General features: G+C 39.7%; 2 protein-coding genes across 2 annotated transcripts in view; one reads left to right on the top strand and one right to left on the bottom strand.

Annotated features, from left to right (window-relative positions):
- The window catches only part of ddah1 (dimethylarginine dimethylaminohydrolase 1), a 69,716-nt gene extending 60,792 nt beyond the window's left edge, over positions 1-8,924 (top strand). The window contains exons 5-6 of the mRNA XM_034147468.1: positions 1,413-1,556; positions 6,408-8,924. Coding sequence (XP_034003359.1) covers positions 1,413-1,556; positions 6,408-6,524 — 261 coding nt within the window. The 3' untranslated portion in view covers positions 6,525-8,924. The remainder of the gene's footprint in view (positions 1-1,412; positions 1,557-6,407) is intronic.
- A 647-nt stretch (positions 8,925-9,571) lies between these two features.
- mpl (MPL proto-oncogene, thrombopoietin receptor) lies at positions 9,572-21,451 on the bottom strand. The gene is made up of 12 exons (XM_034146405.1): positions 21,238-21,451; positions 20,881-21,001; positions 19,820-19,989; positions 19,386-19,540; positions 18,386-18,530; positions 18,150-18,264; positions 17,768-17,928; positions 16,210-16,352; positions 11,312-11,471; positions 11,092-11,173; positions 10,844-10,931; positions 9,572-10,517 (listed from the first exon to the last, which is right to left on the bottom strand). The coding sequence occupies exons 1-12, from the start codon at positions 21,338-21,340 to the stop codon at positions 10,089-10,091; spliced, it is 1,872 nt and encodes a 623-aa protein (XP_034002296.1). The 5' UTR covers positions 21,341-21,451; the 3' UTR covers positions 9,572-10,088.
- Between the last annotated feature and the right edge of the window lie 836 nt (positions 21,452-22,287).

Raw genomic sequence — 22,287 nt, 5'->3', positions numbered from 1 at the left:
CGCACATGGACATTGTTTTCACTGAGGGCTGCTGCACACACCCACAAGTGACCTGGGTAATGTGTCTGGTCAGAATACACGTACACATACGTGTACAGTAGGCTCACACAGCATGTACTCAGAAATGGCCATAGCAGCTTGTAGGAAGAACATTTGATTTACCGTTAATTTACTGTTTATTCATCAAAGGAACGTACTGTATGTCTAATCAGCTAGGACATACTGGTGTGCTGTAAAGGTTTTGCTTTTGAGGACTTCCCAGAGATCGCTCATTTAAAAACAGGTCCAGTCGAACGCTTTCCTTGTGTTTCTTTTTAATGGTGGGATATAGTGATCATCATACTAACCACAAGATTGGTCTTTTATTTATTCCAACCAAGAACAGTTGCTGCTGCCAGAAACATAAAATGTGTTACTTCCTGTGTGCCAAATAGATTTTCCATGAAAGCCCAGCAGAGTACTTGAAACAGCACATTTGCTCCTGGGTTGGATCAGTCAGATCTATTTATTTGACAATAACTCGTTTTTAGTGTCCAAGGACTGTGAGTGTGTTCAGGTACTTATGCAAATAATATAATGCAACGTAATCCAGAGTTCTTTCTTTATCACACAGGAAAAGCCCTTCAGTGGGAAGTGAACATAAAGTATCTTTAGCAACAGAGCCCATTGTGCTCACCAACCTCACTGTTTCCCCACCCTGTGTGTGGATTCTATGAGAACAATCTAATCCACATTATGTCCTTTTTTTCAACATTTCAGCAGTGATTTATTTTTCTTCTTTTAATCCTGACTAAACAGATTCAACTCCTCTCGCCAATGATTACAAACTAAAGATACAAACAGGAAGAGGCGTGTTAGAAAAGCACAGAGGAGTCTACACTATATCTGGTGAAAGAATCTACCTTCTCAAAATACCTTTCCTGAATGTTGACGCTTTTGGATTTTTTTTTTTCTTCCATTCCACCTCCCCTCCCCTTTTTGTCTCTGAGGTATCCGTCCGCAGATGTTCTGCTCATAAACATTAAGAGGCACCTGCCTCTCCTCTGGTCATAACATCCTCACCCGCCGACTTCCACTTGGCAACATGGGCGTCTTCTCTGCCTCTCTTCCCCCACCTCCTGTCCTACCTTCAACCCCTTCAGATTACATAAATAACATGACATCTGCTGAGAAAGAATGTCTGTCTGCTCCTGTGTTCTCCATTAAGGCCCCCAGGCCCCCGAGAGCGGTTTGGCCAGCAGAAAGACGCGGTGCTGCTTTTGGTATTGGGCCTGGCTTCAGAATGAAAATACCTGATAGTCTGAATAACGTAATGTTTTCTGTCTGAGTCTGGAAGTCATGTGCACTGCAAACTGCCTGTTGTTTGTTTACCTAAAGGCTATTTCCTTTGTGTGTCTTATCTTTGTGTGTAGATCATGCAGCAAATGAGTGACCATCGCTACGACAAACTGACGTTGCCTGATGACCTCGCTGCCAACTGCCTCTATATGAACCTACCCAATAAGGGACATGTGCTGATTCACCCCACTGCAGAGGAGTATCCAGAGAGTGTCACGGTAATCCTCAATTCATTTCACTTCCACAGTGACTCACACACAATCACACTCTCCTTTACAATCCTGAGGTTACACCTTGGGAGAAAGGACAGCCAGACTGGTTTAGTGGCTTACATTTAAAGAGCACTTGCCTTTGTTGCTCTCCATCCTGTCCAGACCTCTGAGATAAACAAAGCCTGCAGAATCTACAGTATGTGGTCATTTTACACAGACTGCTGCAGGTCAGCCACAGCCAGCACTGCGTTTTATAACAAAAGGAACTTACAGTTTTTATGTGAAGTGACCTATTGTGGACTTGACACAGTACATAGACTGGGAGCCAGAAACTTTGGGTGTCTTTTCCCTCACAACTTTTACAGTTAGTCATCAGAGTTGATTTAAAAACAATCTTGAATATGCCCAAATCAATCTCTGAATCTCAACATAAAGTCTTTAAGACATGCGTTTGGGCTCACCACTGCCATAAGTGTAATTTCCAGGCACAGCAGGCAAGTTACTTGCTGTCAGACAGAACATTGTCTTTTTTCCCCTATGGTGGCCAAGTTGGTACTTTTTCAGGAACTCATTATGTAATTTCAAAGAAATATTGATGTGTTAGTCCGACCACTTTCCAGTCCTTATAGCGCCCTTTGTTGAACTGTTAAGTACTGTATGCTGGCTTCATTTACCTGGCTAAACTCATCTCAGTGTCTCATTACCTGAACACAAGACCCTGCCGGACTGCCTAGTCCGGCAGTGGCTCAGTCAGTAGGGGCTTGGACTGTGAGCCGTAGGGTCGCTGGTTCAAGTCCCCGACCAGACCTAAATATGGAGTGTGGACTTCTACTTGGAGAGGTCCCAGTTCACCTCCTGCCCTGCCGTGGTGCCCTTGAGCAAGGCACCGGACACCCCCCTTCCCCCCCCACTCCCATTGCTCCCCGGGCGCTGTACAATAGCTGCCCACTGCTCCTAGTACTAGACTCCTTGTACTAGGATGGGTTAAAAGCAGAGGCCAAATTTCACTGTGTGTGCTGTGTGCTCTGCATGTGTGACCATTAAAGAGGGTTTCATCCCTCCATATTCTATTCTATTCTTTCTGAAATGTCTTTCTGACATACTGTCTTTCTTCAGTTTTTTAAAACCACAAGATGAACACATGACACATTGGCTTCCACAGTAGTTCATGAATGACATGTTATTGTCTCACTTTGCCTGTTGGTTTGGCAGGGTTCAGCAGTAGCCGTTTCACTTTGGGGTCACTCCTCTTCACATCAAGTCAAACGGATTCTCACAGGATCAAACCCAGCACCCTACAATCTGCAGAGACAGTGCTCAGACCTCAAATGTACTCTGTGGTTAAAACCCCTATCCTCCGCTAGCTATTTTTAGAGGGAAGAATTCACAAAATTATACGTCTTCAGACCTACAGTCACAACGAAGGCTCAGTTTTTTCCAGGAAGATTAACTGGGAATTCAACTTGAGCATAATAAAATCTATGTGTGTATATTCTGCTTCCTGCAGAGGAAGCACCTATTTAACGGACCATTTAGAGCAATATATGAGGAATGTATGTTTGTTCCATGATCCAGTTTCCTTTATAATGTTCAGACCCACCAAGCGTTTGCCTAGAACCCATTTGAACCAAACCTGTGTTTTAAGGAATTGCAGTTAGGAAAAAGTGGAAAAACATGAATAGCATATAGTTGATAGTTGATTATCATGCCTTGCTTTTCTGCAAATCCAGAGTTTGTACCCGTTTCCCAAGGGAACTTGTTGCTTCTTCCTCCAATGAGATTAAGCACAATTAACTCTGCAAGACTGCAGGAATTTCAGGTCTATTTTGAGTCTGCTTGTGAAGTTACATAAGAGTTCCCCTTTAACAAAGGCAGGGGGTCATGAGGGAGGATTGGTGGGGGTAAGGGGGTGGAGACGGGGCATCTTTAATGGTTAGAAGTGGCGACGGCCTGAGCTCGGTTTAGAGATAAAGAAACCGTGCAGACAAAAGGCTGAGTGAAATATAGCTGCTCCTACTGTGTGGGACCATGCCACCCGTTGACCCAACATATAAATATCTACTGCAGTAATGAGAACTCTGAAAATGAGAAAAAGAGACACTTTGGAGGTGGAGATGCTATAAACAGCAGGGGGGTTGGTAGGGTTGTTTTGGGGGAATTATGCAAAACCTTCCCAGAGTTGACCCTGTGGTCACGTGGTCTGAAAACAGTTCTTTGGATGGCGGTGTCACTGGGTTCTTCCAAATCTTGATTCCTCAAACTGTTTCTTGTGCACCACTGCTGGTGTGCCAAGCTGGGGCGACCTGTGGCTACCGCAATTTTAACAACCCTCTCAGTCACTTGTCCTTAGTGTCGGAATAACATAGTGTAATGTTTACTCACACATTAGTAATATGCCCCCCCACAGCATACCTAGAAATTCACTTTTTCAGATGTGTTCAGTGGTCCTTCTGTCCTTCTACCGTCACCATATAGCTGACCATTTTTTGGGAAACATTTATATAGATATATTACATATTATTATAAATAGATATAGATATATATATATATATATATATATATATATATAAAATTAAGCATGAACACCATATTTGTAAGTGGTATAATGTTGTAACAGAGCTGTATGTTGGCACTGTGCCACAGTTTAAGTTACTTGATGAGGGCCCAGGGGCCTCATTTATAAACGGTGCGTACGCTCATAAGGTGGCGTACGCCAGTTTCTAAGCAATGTTTGCGATTTATAAAAAACAAACTTGACAGGAAAATGTGCGGTCCTCCACGCAAACTCTGACCCATGCGTACGCACTAAGCACAAAAACGGGAGAGACGAGAAACTGCGACACCGTTGACAGAAGGAAGAATGGAGAGAAATATGTGGAAATAATACCATAAATAAAATGTTACCTCATTTATCATATATGAAGAATACATTTGCAAACATTGATTAAAGCCAATCTTAAAATGATTAAACAAACGCCTGTTTGAGACTCCTCAGTGCACACAAAAGCATAACTTGGAGAAATAAGTATACACGGATATGTTATTGAAAACCACCTCGAATATGTTGTCTTAATGTTATGACCTGTATTCTCATAAATTATGCGGTATGCAGAAAGACAGAATTACGTCTAAACTGAGGCCGTTTTGTATTTCTATAGGTTGTATAGATACGAGCATGGTTTTATATACTATCATGTTAATCATGTTTTATGCCGTTTGCTAAGACTTGATAAGTCGCTCATAAAACACAGGAGGTATGGAAACTAAGAACACCATATATTTGGTAGATTTGGCAGCTGATATAACTCAACACATTAGTTTTATTTCCTTTAACTGGTGGATATAGAGTTGCTGCAGTGGAGACGCTGCGCACAGCTGATCGACAGCTGGAACACAAACCACCAAATAAAAAAATAAACATTAATTGACTCCACTCCGCAGGGATCCTCCGTTACCTTCTTACAGTTGCTCATAAGGGGGGGGTCTCCTGTCCCCGGCACAAACACACTTACACACTGCCTGAGGAAGGTTATGTGTATTTTGTCATTAACTTTTTTCGGACCACTTATTTATTTATTTTGGTGACGATCCGACCTCCATGCTGCTACTCTGGTTCAAACTGCATCCACCAAACAATGTGATTTGTCTCCACCTTCCCAAAAGAACCAAAATCTGACACGATGTGAAATGTCTTTTTTAGCTGTTCTGTCGTCATTTCCTGCGATCTTCTTCATGCAGTCAGTCAAAATGAATATTAATACGGGGCGTGTCTTTGACTATTTATAAGCAAATATGGGCGTTACGTGAAGCCCGCAAAAGCTGCGCCGCATTTCGAGTTGATTGTGATTAATAAAGGGAAACCGGCGTAGGACGTTCCGCACACAAGTCCTACGCCGGTACGCAGTGTTTTATGAATCGGAAAATGTCTGTGCGTATTTATTTGCTTTGTCCTACGTAAGCAACCTTCCCACGTGAATCCTACGCAAGGCTTTATAAATGAGGCCCCTGACCTGCACTCCTGCAACCTAACTTTCTCGGGTAGGAAAAAGAGTTATAAGTCACATGACAGCCGTGTCTTTAAACATGGCATTTGGATCACCAGAGGCTTCGTCAGCCATATTGCATCATGAGATAAGAATTTGTTTAGCTGGTCCCTCTGGCTGTGCTGCAAGGCCTCGCTCAGTATCACAGCAGGCTTGAAATGAGAATTTAAAGAGAGAAATATCCTGGAAGTGTGGTCGGAAAACACCGTTTTTCTCCTGGAAAATGTCCACAGGGTGACACACTACTTTACAAGGGTCTTTTGAGAATGTCGTAATAGTTTTCACTCCCATCTTTTTTTTATATATTTTGCCGGGCGACCAGGAAACTTTCTCGAATGCTTCTACTCCAGCTTCACATTTTGTGTCTCTCTGCAGGGCGTTTATATCACAGAACATTACAAGTTGACAAGTAGAGTAAACAAGCTTAAGTGTTGCGTAAGTTCCCCCTTACAGTTTAACGACTGCCAACTGTGCTGTACTTCAGATTTTTCTCCAGGGTTTGTTATAGTAGTGGCTGGTCAATACCTGCAACACTGGCTCACAGTCAGGAGGCAGAACAGGAACAGCTGTTGCCATGACAATATCTATTTTGCATTTGATAACTTTTTTTTTTATGTAGAAATGCAGCTTCTTGAATCCCAAATACTGTATATAATAGCATTACGACATCTTTATTCAATAATAGTTGGCTGAACACTGTGTTCCCTTGAATTTGAGATGACATCCTTTTATAATAACCTTTCATGAAGTGTAAAGAATCTAAAAGAGCAGGATGTCACTTTTTCCATTGACGCCCTGTCTTTATGTCCCGCAGGTGTTCGAGAAATTGAAGGACCACATGCTGATCCCAGTGTCCAACATGGAGAAGGCCAAGCTGGACGGAGCCCTCACATGCTGCTCGGTGCTCATCACCAAGAGGGTCGACATCTGAGCCGCTCAGCAGGGGGTCTCTGAGTGCATGGTACCCAAGTGGAGCCTGTATCACATCACTAAGGATCCCGAGGTTTAGCTAATCTATTTTGGTACTCAGAGGAAGGATAGGCAAAAAAAACTAACATTTAATTCAACAAAATTGTGAATAGATCAGTTTACTTGAAACACATTTGGTTAATGTTGTCTCTTGTAGAAATAGTATATTACATTAGAATCATTATTATTAAAATCTTGAATAAGATTTTTTTAGTTTTACATTTTTCTAATTAAAGCTCAATGCAATCCAAGAAAACGAATTGGGAGGTTTGATAATGGGTAATATATTTTCCCCATGTTAAGCTATATATGTTTTTTGATCGTGTTTACTCCAAAAAGTCTACAAATTATAAACATTTGGTTCAGGATGACCCAGTAGCTGAGTGGTCATGGCACATACCACATTGGCACTATTGTCCTACAAGCGTCTCATCTGTCTCTCCACTATCACTATGATAAAAGGATAAATGCACAAAAATAATAATATAATCTTTATGAGATACTAAATGATCAGATCCCAGATCCGAGGGGTAGACCATGTGCCACATTAAGCCCCTCTGAAACCTGCAAACCAATACTTGTTTACACTGTTTAATTTTGAACACCTTAAGAGATCTACAGTATATAGCACTGGACCAATAAAACCAGATGGATCCGTTTGATAAAATGTTTTAGTTGCCACATTGAATACTTTTAGTTGAGTTGCAATGCAGGCCTTTGACTAACAACTGACAGATAAACCTCCTGTTGAACATACTTCATTGGGGGTTTGCATCTTTGTCACCTTTTTCATGCCTTTCCACCAGCTAGCGACCAGTAGCCTGTTCATTTATTCTAAGGACCACCTGTACCATTTTCAGAGCGTTTTGGCATCCCTCCTAATGAGCCTTTGTTTAGATTCATGTGGGGATGCAAATGTTCAGATTCTGTGCCAACCCTACAGACGAGAGAGAGAAGCCGCCTGTGTGGGAAATGAATGTCTTCATTATAAAACCCTAGCTTTCATTTATTCCAGCACAACACCCCTGCTTCTCTAAATGTACATTTAAAGTCTGTATGAAACACACAATGTCTCTCCTGCTGAATGATTGTGAAGGCACTGTAGTTTTCTCACTCCATTAGTTCTGCCTGTTATTGATTACACTGATTCTTTTTGTTCCCCGTCTGGCGGTTTTTACTCGAAAACTGAAAGGGAGCATGCTGTGAAACTGATGTCTATTACACTAAATCCAATAGCACCAAATGTGACTGCAGTGTGAGAGTTTTGCACTTGGCATGCAGAACAAGCCAACAGCTTGGTGTGTTTCCATATGTCTCCACAATGGTAGGTGCAAACATGAGTCTTAAGGATGTTAATGAGTTCTGTTTTGGTGGCCTTATCACTGTTGTTGCTGAATCCCCATTTGAAGCCTGTAGATTTGACATCTTGAATACTGTACTATATACTGTAAATGTAAAACCATGTTTTTTCTCAATGTGATTGTAAGTGAAAGTTGAGGAAATGACATCAGGAGGTGATTCAACCTCCCTCTGTAGACGTTGGCGTTTGGGCAAGTGGGCAGTGATGAAACATGGAAAGAATTCCTGTTGGGAGGAGAGGCTTGTTCACCAGTAAACACTGACTCTTAAACTTTTCCCTGTCTTTCTGCCTAACTCTAAACAATCGCTCTCTCCGCTCCTCTGCTATTGCCTCATAGACAATGCGGGCTAATTTATGGCCATGATATCATACAGTTTGGCGAACGCTGTAGATGTGATGGCCTGCTGTTAAAGTGTGACACGAGTAGTATATTTTACAGAAGGCAGCTGGCTGGATGCGAGGTGATAGAATAGTTGCAGAGCATCCAGTTGTGATTCTCACGCAGTTACTCCATAAGGCCAGACCAGTCATTAAAAGCCTAACCAGGGACAAGATCTGCACATGGAGTCCTATATACAGTACATTGCAATGCAATGTATGGCTACATGTGTTGTCCCTGTCAAATTTAACAAATACATCATTAGGCTACCTGATTAGTCAACCATTGGATTTTATCTCACATTGCTCCAATCACTCGTTGGTTGTGCAGCTCTGTGGCAGAATGAGATGTTCCTATCGGCGCTGATTCAGAACATTTAATACATGTTTGGCTCTTGGCTGGCAGGTCTGTGAGTAACTGTGGCTGAAAATGTGTGCTGACTTTGTTGAAGGTTTATTTATCCTCTTACTAATCCCCTCACTCACTACAGTAGTCATGTTGTTGTGGTTGCTCTTATTCCAACTGAGGGCTCTTGGATTTCATACAAGTTGTGAGTAAAATTGTTTGAATCATCGTAAAATTAGCTTTTCGTCTACTTCATGTAATAAATCATCTAGCATTCACCTGTGTTGTGTTTTGTTCTATTGTTCAGGCCCCAGTTATGAAGGTTAACTAATCTGTCATGTCATGGTTACAAATGTAATTTCAATTCATATTTTGTTTATGGTTTTGACATTATCTTAACACAAATAAAGCTCAAGGAGGGTAGGAAGGTTGGTATAAATTTAAAAAAAATTAAAATCTAACTGTTTTCTAATTGTTGTGTTGTGTAGAATAACCTAGCATTGTCTCAGTAAGGACTGGCTATGACAACCCAGAGGCAACCCATCTCTGCCCGCTGATCTCTGCTACCACCTAGTGACACCTAAATTGTAAGACAGACAGAAATAGGGTATGTATCTAAGCTCAAGACAGTTCAGTTGCTGTTTGATAGTAAGCAAGACAAGCTGCTGTCTAGCAAGCTGCTCAAATCAGTTAAAATGTCCATGTGTCTCCTATGTTTTAGTTTGACATTTACGTTACGTTAAGTGCCTTCACAGAAAATGCAAAAAAACTATTGCCTGTAATACAAACCCTCAAGATATAATGTAATGCATAATGAACTAAAGGCTTGTTTTGTCTTTTACAAGCAAACACTCCAACCTCAAATAGGACTCAGAGGAATCTACAATAAATATGTATAGAATATATCAATATAAAACAAACTGTATCAATTAATAAGATCTGCAGAAAAAAAAGATTTTCCAGATGCAGATAATTTATTTAAAAAAAAAGTACAATCACAAAAAATAAAGTATTTCTTTTTACATATTTCATATTTTCCTATGAATGTTTAAACATAAAATTCAAACTCAAAACATTCACATCATGTTATATTCCCAATCCCTCATGCCACTTCCCTCTATACATTGTTTCTTTTACTTTTTTTGATATTCTAACCCCAGAAAAGTAAAACATGGTAATTATGTTAACAGATACCAAACAATACAGTCACTGAGTGTATCCTGGATCTACTGTTCTCTCTAGTGGATATAAACACACAGCAGTATTATGTACAATTACAAATATAAAAACAATATGATATGCTTAAATATCTTCAACAATTATAGAAATGTTGAATTTTGTAAAAAGGTCTAGTTTGAAGCCATAAGTGCTATGCTTTTATGTCAATACGAAGGTTTAAATCTAACCTACACAAGTGGATACAAAGAACCTTAATTGTACATTTAGCTACAGGGGATATTAGTATAGAGGTTGCCTGGCCCCCTTGCATCAGTGAGCTTGCAGTCGGGTGTGTCTGCAGACAGAGGCAGAGGAAGGTAGGAACGGTTCAGTAAGTCACTGCCTGAGCACGCGGTCAGACTGACTGAGAGGAGCTCATCACTCATCCCTGGACTGTCTTTCGGTCCAACCTCCTCGTGGACATACTTGTTTCCTTTTGGGCAAATAATTATACTGTCTTTGTTCAGAGTCACATAATCTGAGAAGACTCCGGTCCCTTCAATCTGTCCTCCACTGCAGAGGTGTCTCTCTGACAGGAGCGGGGTGCATCCCTCTGAGGGCTTCCCCAATACTGAACCCTCATCTTCAGAAATGATCTCCAGCACAGAAGACGTGGTTTCCTCAGAGCATTGCTTTGCTGTTATTGGTGGATTCTGTAGCACAAATAGCAACATGTTTACACCGTGGAACACTGACACAATGTTCATGTTATATTTTAAACTTATTTTTTCACCTATTCAATGTATGAACCTTTATATACAGTCTGGTATGAACACAATTCATGTCATTACAATGATATATTATATGTACCTCTATATTTATATTGTATCTTTATGGCTAAATTAGTATTGAACCTAAACCATGTTTCACTGGGGGAAAATATTTGATGTTCAAGTGATGCAATGTTGCATACACGTTGCTTAGATACATTTGTAACCAAATGGTAAATGCAGCATGTTAAATAATGTAGATAACTTACCCATCTCTGTTTGTCGAGGTCTGTCAGAAAACCTTGTAGGACTTTATCAAGGTTGGGCACCGGTGGCCAAAAATACAGCTTGAGCTTACTACAGTATAAACACACATAGAGCAAAGATGTAATGAAAAGGATAAGAAATGTGAAAATCATCATAATATTATCAATATTTTTTTGGTCTCAAATTATTATTATTAGTCCTCAAAATTCATCTAATTTCAATCTTAAAAGATGAGGAACAACAGTCCTACCGGAGGTACGTGGGAAACAAGGAGATGACAATGATGGCCATTATCAGCAGGGAGACAGGGATAGACAGAATGAGCAGTGTGCCTGTAAATGTGATTTAAACAGCATTAGGGTTTGATTTAATCAGAGCAACACACACAGACTAAAAATCTACTCCTATTTTGTTGTGATTTTTACAAATAAATGTGTTTCAGATCTTTGTCAGTCTCAGTATGAGCTTACCTGCGTCAGCAGGGGTTTCACCAGTCAGCACATCTGACCAGTCACTCCAGTGGCCTGAGTAAATAAACCCATTAGGTTTAGCTCTGATCTTAACACTGTACTGACTTCCTGTCGGGACCTCCAGACATGCACCGGTCTCAGGACCCTGTACGAACACCGTCTGTGAAAGGAAGGTGGATTTCACTTTTAATGTTAAGAACATACATGACAATCTTAGTGATTATGTGCTCCTTATGCATTCCCCCACAATTTAGCAACTTTCAATATTGCCTTTAAATGCAATTATTTTCCATTCCCTGAATACTGTTTTATCTGCACAACATTTTCTTTGCATATCAAGTCTTTCCACATTCCATTTTCTTTTAAACTAATGCAATGGGTCAGACTCATTTTGCTAATTTTTCACTCGGCATTCGTCACTGAATGTATAATTGAATAATGCCTTCTCTGGTGCCATCTGGTGGTTATTTGAGCAATGAAACTGGCAGCAACGATAACCTGCTGTAGCATAGCCACCTGTAGCCCTAATTAACTGTATGTATAGTTAACCCTTTGATACACAAGCTACTGTATGAGAACCCCTTCTAAGGGACAACATGGGTAAAAAATTACCCGTATTGACTTTTTTTTTTATTTCATACATGGCTGAGTGTTTCTTAGCTATATTTTTGGAAATCAATTTATTTAATCATTTAATATTCCAAGTATTTAATATCTTGTTTTTGATCACCAAACATCATTATTTTCATTCTTGCTTTCTTAATTTAGGAAATATAACGGTTTTTGTATTTCTACAAGTTTGCATACATGGGTCAAAAATGACCCATGTATGCAAGTGTGATAAAAATGATTAAAAAAAACATACTATAATAATAATTATGTTATAAATAATTATTTTATCAGTGATTTGGACCAAACATTACATGTGGCTGGGTGGTGTGTGTGTTTAGTCTTTTTAGCCCACATCTTTCCATTGCCCCTGTAATGTGCTTTTGGAGGTGGGGCGTGCCATCCATGCATCTCTTTATACACTGTATGCCAAACTTTACATTTGGCAAAATGCAGTCAGGCAGGTAACGTTCTCCTGGCATTCGCCAAACCCAGACTGGTCCATCAGACTCCCAGATAGAGAAGCATGATTGGTCACTCCACAGAACACGTTTCTACTGTTCTATTGTGATTGTAGTAAAGTGTTTTTATTACATGTTCAGCACTTTGGCTCGACCAAAAATCGTTTTTAAATGTGCTATATAAATAAAACTTGATTTGATTTGATTTCCTGCTCCAGAGTCCAACATCGAGCACATTGTGCCAGAGCACCATGGTCCACCTCTGTGTTTTCCGCTTGCATGTGTAGGTGCGAACCATCTGATCCATTGTGTCCACTCCTGATTTTGTTTTGTTATAGTACCGGATCACTTCTGGTTTCTTCTTTACACTGTTGTCATCCACTGCTCTGTCATCATGCATGGTGCTCAGGAGGACAACACATTTCCCCTTTTTCGGCACATAGCTCACCATGGTCATGTTGCCACTGAATCCAGATTCTGAGCTATGCGTCTCCCTCAATTTGGATGGCTTCATGACAGGCGGTATGTCCGGCTTGTTCTGGCGAAGAGTCCCCACAATTGTCAGGTTCTTCTCAAGGAGCTTTTCAGCCAGAGGGATACTGGTGAAGAAGTTTTCCATTGTGATGTTGCGGTATATAATAATCATACAGCAGCATTTGTCCAGTTCCTCCTGTGTAATTTGACATAGACATGAAGTCTCTTCCTCACTAGTAATGGATGACAAGGTCAGGTAATGTTCAAATATGATGTACTGTTATCTTTCACAAGATATCAGATATCTCCTTAGGTAAAAGAAGTGTAAAATAAGACTTACATGAATCAGTCGTGCAAAAGCAGCCTGTTGAGTTGTGACAAGTTTGGCATGTGAAAAGTTGTCCACGGTAAACATGTTCCTAACTGCAATTGTTTACAAATAAAAGCTTCCTATCAAATTCCATAGTGAATACATGTTTGGTCCAAATCACTGCTAAAATTATTATTTATAACAAAATTATTATTGTTGTATGTCTTTATTAGTGTGAATGCTGTGCCACAGCATTCACACTATAGTTCTTAGATTCTTTAATCATCTCCTTATTTCACCAAATAGTTTGGCTCTCAATAACTTCAGCATACTTTCAGCTACAGAAACCATTCAAATATCAAACTATTCAGCCTTTTCAGCACATGATGGGAAACTTTCAACTTTTTCAAAATATTTTATACTTTTTGAAATATTCAGCTTTTTAAACTCTTTTGTTAACATGGAACTCAATGGGAGGAACCTTCAAATCCTCTTTTACCTACACCTTGCGCCAAATGCTACTCCTTCCACATACTTTCAGCTAGAGACTTCATTCAAACTTTAGAATGATCACAAGACATTTTTCATATCTTTTACACTTTTTGAGATATTTAACTTAGTTTGGAGCTTGGTAAAGAGGCCTTCTTCAGATTTTAACATTAGTGTGTATTGAGCAGCTCGTTAAGTCTAGAGTGCTTTGATCTCAAACAACCCAGTCTCACGGCATTTCGTGTTATTAGTCACGAAATTAATTTAATCTATTGATTCGTGTTCACTAACACGATTTTCACCTTTTTTTCGTGTCACACAGAACGATTTTAAATGCAATGTATTTCTATTGGTAGTATGTTTCGTGCCTGCAACACGTCTTTTTGTCCGGTCGGGTCTTGGAAGACCAGAAGCTGTGTGGTTCATAAAAACATGTTCTTACTCAATATCTTACCCTAAGCCTAACCCTATCCCTTTTATTTAAATTGTATAATGTCTGAGTTTTTTTGCCGTCAGTGAGGAAAAGAAATGGGGCTCAGAGCCTCAGAATACTGAAATCTGTATTTTATGTCATCTTTTTTTCCTTCTAATTTGTTATTATTTGGTGCAGGCATGAAACATACTACCAATATAAATACATTGCTTCTAAAATCGTTCTGTGTCAGAATACTTAAATCTGTATTTTTTTAAATGTCTTTTTCCTTCTAATTTGTTATTATTTACATTGCTTTTAAAATCGTTCTGTGTGACACGAAAAAAATTGTGAAATCGTGTTGGTGAACACGAATCAATAGATTAATTTCGTGACTATAACACGAAATGCCGTGAGACTGTGTTGTCTCAAAACAGAGTGCTTGAAATTTGCCCAAAAAAACGTTTTAAACCTGCCATAATTCCCAAACCCTACACTCCTTGGACATCATTTTTCATGAAAAATGTAGGAAAACCTGTCCTACGTTAAAAAAGTAAAAACAAATAAGAAAACAAATTATACAAAATGCCTCTTGAGAGCATGAAGAGACAAAAGCTCCCAATAGACTCCCATGTTAAATGTGTCCGGTTCTTACTTCAGAACAGAGAGAAGTAAACTTTAAACAAACTGCTCCCATCTCCACATTTTACACACAAAACCCCCAAAAAAACATATATCAGTTCATTGGGGTTCCCTGATGCTCACGGTCTGTTAATGTTTTGATAGGAGCCATAGTTTTTGAACAGGTGGCAAAATGGTCAGATATAATCCTCAATGCATTCTTAATGGGACTCAGTTCTGCAGTTGGTTACCATGGTGTTGCTGGGCAGATTGGGGCCACACACCTGAGTGACATCATCTAATCAGAGCAGACACGCCCACAGACAGACTGGTACACGCACACAAACACACTGGAGGTTTGTATTATTTTTTTTCCAACAAAAGTTAGAAATGCAAGAGGTTTATCTCTCATTCAGAACAATGGAAAGGCTCTCCTTTCACTGCACATCTCCATGGAAACCTTTGATCTCTGGGCTCATGTACACGGGTGTTTAATAACGTCGTCACCATGGTAACCTTTGATCTCTGGGCTTACACACACAGGTGTTTGTAAACATTCATTCACTACTACTTACATTTACTATCTAACTCCTTCAGCCTACTTTCAGCTACAGAAACCATTCAACTATTACATTATTCAGCTATTTCAGGACATTGAGGCTATACATGTTGTTGTTTATACCTTTTTTAAACCTTTTCTTTTAAATATTAAGCTTCTTCACTATTTTTCCTACTCTTCCAGTTTAACATTTCCCTTTCAAGTTTTCAACAAAGTCATTGCAATGCATTTGAGCTGTATCAATTTGGATTCAAATAATTTCACTTTTCTGCACTACAGCAACACACTTACTTGGTTTTTGTAGCTAAAAGCAGCTACAGAGACCATTCAACTAATAAAATATTCAGCTTTTTCTGCATTTTCAGCTAAATTCAGCAACAAATGTTCACAGTTTACAGCATTTGCACGCATTTTCTGCAGGAAATGCAATTTCTAGTTTCATTTTTATCACACTTACATACATGGGTCATTTTTGACCCATGTATGCAAACTTGATGTAGAAATACAAAAACAAAAACAGTCTTAGTTCCTAAATTAAGAAATGGAGAATGAAAATAATGATGTGTGGTGATCAAAAACAAGATATTAAATGATTAAATAAATTGATTTCCAAAAATATAGCTAAGAAACACTTACCCATCATGAAATAACATTGTAGATCAATACGGTTCATTTTCGACCCATGTTGTCACGGGTCATTTTCAATTTGTGATACAAAAATGATTTTTATTCAAAATTTAAGAAAGGAAAAATGAAAGTAATAATTTGTGATGATCATAAACAAGTTAATTGAGGAATACCTGGAATTTTGAATTGTTAAAGTAATTTGCAAAGATATTTACAATTAAAACTCCCTCGGGTCACTTTTGACCCATGTTGTGTATCAAAGGGTTAAACATATTAAACAATAACCATTATCGAATAAGAAAGGAAAAGCATGTGTGGCTGTGAATCACATCTTACCATCCATGCTTCACTCCCTCTCATCTGGTAGCCCACTTCATACTGCAGGTGGGCCGACAGAGCCTGAAGAGGAGTTTCCCATTTTAGGCACAACTTGTCCTTCTCTGATGCTCCTCTCAGATGACATGGTGGGGATGATTTGACTAAAAAGCACAAACAATTTGTCAGTAAATAACATCACAAGACCAAACTTTCTCAAAGGCATGAGGTAAAAAGGTGAAGAAGAAATGTGGTAAAAGCTAGTAGCTACTGTACTTAACTTATCGTACTTGACTGAAAATGCAGTCTGCTGCAAGTAATACAGATAAAGAGCTCAGATACCTGTATTTCTAGCCTATAGTGGACTAGATGAGCTATTGGGATAACTTGCTAAGAAGGCTATGTTCATGACTTGTGAGGAACTTAAAGGAGAGGTGTCATGGCCATTTCTACTGATCATAATTCCATTGTTGAGGTATACTAAAATAGATTTATATTGTGCAATTTTCCAAACTCACATTGGTTTCTCATACAGCATCTCTGTAAACTACGTGTATTCACTGAATTTCTCTCTCTGCCTTTAACGGCTAGTTGTAGCTCCAATAGCTCCAGCCCCCACCCTCCCTGTGAGCACAGTGTGCTCTGATTGGTCGGGACGTTGTGAATCGCGCTGAGCTCCGTGGAGGTGTTGTTTCCTTGTTTAGGATACACAGCGAAACACAGCCAAACTCATCCTGAACACACACAAACTCACAGCCGAAGTAAAAACAATAAGTGTGGCTTGATATTGAGTAAGAAAAAGGTTGATAAACGCTGTGAGAATGGGTCTGCAGAGAGAATTTTGCCGCGATCCCAACTGTCTGTTATCAGCCTGCAGCCAGGGAGGAGAAATCAGCAGAGCTGTCTGTGTGTGAGGAAGTCCGTGGATTGGTCAATTTGGACCAATCAGCGGGGGCTTAACGTAACGGCTCCGCGGACGTAACGTAACGGCTCCACGGATTGGTCCATTTGGTTCCGGGTACCGCATGACCGTATCGCGTCATAGCTCTGGGCGTGGCTACTGGGTATCCAGACGTCACGATGCCCAGGAAGAACATGATAAATCTCCAATGAGGCGTTTTGGGGAGGTCTTTTCTGTGTTAGAGTTTTACTCCCTACAGGGTGTACTTTGAGGGTTTTTGACTCTGCAGACCGTTTACATGCATAAAAACCTTCGTAACACACAAGGGGACGGGTAATAACCGGAAAAGCATGACACCTCTCCTTTAAAAGGTCTGATAAAAAAAGATTATTGTGAAATATTTGTTTAAGCAAATCTGATTTTGAGAACCTGGTTTTACACATGTATGATAAAGGCATATATACAATATGACCACTAACTAAGCATGCAACGGTTTTAAAATGACTGGTTCGTTTATGTATTACACAGTTCACTGAAAATCTACCTCTGATGAACCTCCGCCTCTAAAGAATTATTTACACAGATATATTTTCACGTTTTATGAAGAGAGTTAAAGAAAAAACAATTTGCCTATCCAAAAGAAACAAAGTGGAATAAAGAGGAAAATAAATCCCTCACTGCTGTTTCTGAGGGTGAACTCTGGAGGAAAGAAGGTCCTGTTGAGTCGAGCTGAAGAGCTGCAGAGCTTCACCCTGACTGCTCCGAACTCGTCTCCATGGAAACGGCACATTTCAGTCAAGCCCCCATCTGCGAGACACTCGGTCCAGACCAGATCTTTACTGTAAGGGTCATAATATAATCAGATGACCACATGTGCAGGCCTACTTGTTTTGGTCTGCACAGAGAGTGAAATACATTTGAAAGAACGATGTCCCTGAAAGTGATGTGTGTGCTGTTTACTGTGAAGGATGTAATAAAAAAACAAGGTGATATTTCTATAAAACATGTTTTAGCATGCACATATGAGGACTTTTAAAACTCAACGATGTAATGTATGTACCTGATATCCATCTTGTAGAAAAGCTTGTAATCCTTCTCTTTACCATATCTGCTCCCATTCCATTGGCAGGTGATATTTTGCAGGTCAGATGTGTAGCACATTAGTGAAATATCATCTGAAACAAGAGAAAAAATGTGTTATTGAAGTGTTGCACCTGTGACAGAAGCGTTCACAGGATGAGATGCTGTGCTATGGATAACAACAGCTTCACCCTCTTTGTTCGCATCTAGTCTCACCTGCACTTTGGGGAACCACAGCTCGCACCAGGTTGGACCAGCTGCTCCAGTGTCCTGCATTTGGGTTTAAAGCATATTTTACAGCAACCTGGACATCAAGCTCCTCCCCTGGAACCAGAGAGTCCAGTGTTTCACCCTCCTTTGCCTGTAGAAAATCAGACATTTTACAAAATGTAAAAAAAAAAATTGCTGTTTTGTTATTATATTTGTTTTACTTATTTGTTTTACATTTTTATGGCATACTATAGTTTTTCTTTTTAATACCCTTTATAGCATACTTTACAATTTAAAGGGGACCTATCATGCAAAATGCACTTTTGTACGTCTTTTATACATGAATATGTGTCCCCAGTGTTCCAGGGAACTCACCAAGTGTCAGAAAACACAACCCTCTCTATTTTCCTCCATACCCAAATCTCTAAAAAAGGGGCTGCAACGGATCTGATAAAAACTGATCCAGATTTGAACACTGTCCTGACGTCAGGACAGTGGCGCTACGGCTATTGGGCCAACTCCACCAATCAGGAGGAGACAGCCACGGCCATTGCCGTTCGAAAGCGCTGGAGACGCTGTAGTACATATGCCAGGCCTGTAGGTGGTGCTGTTCTCACTGAATCTGCCCTTGCAAAAACAGAGCTAAAAAATGTCAAATTGAGCAAAATGTGGCATGGCTAAAATGCATGATCTGTTTGGTATTTTGAAAAAAAAAAAGTATAAATATGCCTTATATAGGTATGGTCCTACACTATATTATTCAAATATAGCATGATAGGTCCACTTTAAATATTGTATTTGTTGTTTATTGAAAAAACAACGTTGACATTGTTCAAATTGCTCTGTAATAAGTCTTAGTTGCCGTGATGAACAAAAGTACATCACACTAACCTGAATACTGGGGATATCAACACTTACATGATATATAAACTGTATTAATGTTCACACTCAGTAAGTGTGAGATAAAATGATATAATGGATTGATTGAAAGACTTGTTTGTACCACCTTAATCATCACTCCCAGCCCCTTGGAAGAGTATCGAATCCTGTACATCACGTCATCTTTCAAGTGTTTTGAGACCTTTGTCCGCCATGAAACCTGCAGCTGTCCTGCTTGGCCATTTTGGTGTAAAGACACATTGAAGGGGGGATCCAGGAGGACTAGAGGCAAGAAGGTGATGGGGAAAAAGTAAATTAATCAGAATACAGAATTTAGTAAAAACACTTCACTTGTATTTATCCAACAGGTGAAGACTAGGCTTGCTGTCTTTGTGTTTAACTTATTGACAGGAAGTCTCAGCAAAGACCAAGGACCCCCTGAAGAAACTGAGGATACCTATGATCAGCTGACTCATTGGCTGTTTTCAGTTACCTAACAAGCCATCTCCTCTTTTCTCCCTCCCCCTAAGAAGAATTGTATTGCAAAAGGAAACGTCTTACAGTGGTCCTCCACGGAGACAGTTCTTCTGTAGAGGCTGGTATTGGTGTCGCGCTCCACCACTTCAAGGTGTGTTTCCACAAATGACAACACATCCGATTCAGGAAATGAGCAGATGTGCAGGAAAGTTGCCACTTCAATTTTTTGGACAGACATTTCACATCTTTTCTCTCTAGATTAGAACAAATGACAGACACAATAGAAAAGGTGGTATATATTAATCAGTCAATCAAGGAAGAAAAAGGGTTACATTATAGACACAACAAATGCTAAAATAAACAAGTAATTTAAAGTAAAAGGTTTTGGTTGACTTAAAGGTCCCATCATATGCTTCCGGGGGCAGGTTGACGTCACTACGTCCAAATGAACCAATCTGCACACACACACACACACACTCACTCAGCCTGAGCTCCGCACATACACTCACTCACTCAGCCTGAGCTCGGAGCTCGGAGCTCAGACCACACGCAGCAACCAGGAAACGACACCAGTAATCCACCTCACACTGTCCGCTCCTCGAGCCTCAAAGGGCGGAGCAGCGAGCGCCGCAACTTCCCGCCAACACGGCACCCAGACCCCACGCAGCATTCTCATCTGTTTGTCATTACTGGTGTCATTTTCTGGTTGCTAACAAACGCCATTGTAAAACATAAACACTGATGTTCAGCTGTAACGGTGGTTGACTAATCAGAACAGAGTGGGCGAGCTGACCAATCAGAGCACAGTGGGCTCATAGGGGGGGGGGGGGCAGGAGCTCCAACAAGTCGTTTAGGACAGAGTGAATACACATACTATACAGAGATGCTGTATGAGAAAACCAATGTGATTTTGGAACTACTATTCTAGTAGACCTCAACAATGGAATTATGATCAGTAGAAATGGCCAAAACATGGGACCTTTAATATTACAATTCCCCAAGACCTTTTGTAGAACACAGGGTAAAGAAGCCAGTTTATGATTCAGAGAAAATGTAAGGAAACGTATCTACTGTTTAAATCTTTTGAGACTCTTATACTCACTAAACATACAAAACACAATAAATGTACTGTCTATAAAACATACCTGTAAACAGTGTAGAGTAAATCATATGTCCTGTTGTCTGCAGTCTCAAAGAAGCAGGTGAAATCCTGCTCAGTCCGGGCGAAACATTTAGGATCCTTCTCATCCTTTAAGAGCAACACATCTGCTCCAGAAATAGAAAACATAATGCATGAGCATGGAATAAAGCACGCACTCCACAATCAAACAAGATGGCATGTCTTGACTTGCCCCAAGGCCTTTGGGGCTCTGTTTCACAAAGTAAAATCACATTTTTTCAGTGGCAGCAGACAAATTAAGACTTTTAAGCTGTTAATTGGACTGAATTAAAACTGATTCAACTTGAAATTCATTTTTGAAAAGAGTAATCCTTACACCTACCTTCCCTTGACAGATGATTGACAGTTTTACAATGTAGCCCAGGCACAAAGCCCACTTGTATCCAAAGGCTGAGGAGTATCCGCCACCTGCAGTGCAAATCCATGGTAGATAGAGATATTATGTATGTTAAACCACCATGGCACCTAAACTAACACAACACATGTTTGCGAATGTGCATTGTGTGTGCTGTAGGTCATGCTAGTGTTGGGCAGGGTTTAACAGTGTTGAGGGGTTGGATAAGAGCGCTGTGCCTGAAGCAGGAAGCTGGCTTTTTGTAGAGTGGAAGTAAACGACAAAAAAAGCAGTTTGTTAACTGTAATGATAGATATTCCACACTTTAAGAGATAAAATCTGAAAACAGAAACATCTAAAACCAGATAATAAATTATTTGACCAAGCCCAGCAAAATGTGTTCCTTAATCAATTTATATTAAGTAACCATTTTTAATTAAACCTGCACACATTAAATGCATGTTTTATTCCAAGGGTATACAACTGCAACTTCCTCAGGACTGCACAACAGGATTGGGTGTTAACCACCAGATAATGTGGACAATTATAAAAACCAATACCTCTGGAGAAACCTCAACATTACCAAACGTCCCGCCCTCTCTACCTTACCCTTATTTTATACCAGAATAATTCCCAGTATAAATTACATGCCAATGTAATGATACTTTTTAGTCAATATTAGGCATTTTGTTCTCCATATTCGGGTTGCACTACATTTCTCACAGAGATATGGTGAAGAAGCCTTAGATATTCTTTGATAAATCTTTAGGTACATGATTGCTAGATCAAGCAACTTAGCAACTCAGATGTAATTAAACTTGGAAGCATGAAAACATAATTTTCACTTTTGATATTCGGCAAATTGGGGCAGTGGAAAAATATGAAAATTGAATTGGAATTTTCCCTGGAAATGTTTCTGTAACCAAAACACTTTATACTAAAGAAAGCAGATACATGTATTATTAATTTCAAAATAATGTTTGCCTTTTCATAATTCTAGATCAGGGAATAGGAAACCAAGTGTTGAGGTCACATGGG

This window comes from Trematomus bernacchii, unplaced genomic scaffold (genome assembly GCF_902827165.1).
Source record: "Trematomus bernacchii unplaced genomic scaffold, fTreBer1.1, whole genome shotgun sequence".
Taxonomy (NCBI): domain Eukaryota; kingdom Metazoa; phylum Chordata; class Actinopteri; order Perciformes; family Nototheniidae; genus Trematomus; species Trematomus bernacchii.
Note: the sequence above shows the minus strand (reverse complement) of the source record. Positions and strands in the feature narration are given on the sequence as shown.

What these genes read in the sequence shown, in the direction of transcription:
- mpl (XM_034146405.1), bottom strand. Translation starts at nt 21,340, where the DNA reads ATGGATTTGCACTGCAGGTGGCGGATACTCCTCAGCCTTTGGATACAA. An exon ending in CAATCATCTGTCAAGGGAAG is followed by an intron (nt 21,002 to 21,237) that starts GTAGGTGTAAGG and finishes TTTCTGGAGCAG; the next exon opens with ATGTGTTGCTCTTAAAGGAT. An exon ending in TGTGGTTCCCCAAAGTGCAG is followed by an intron (nt 18,265 to 18,385) that starts GTGAGACTAGAT and finishes CTCTTGTTTCAG; the next exon opens with ATGATATTTCACTAATGTGC.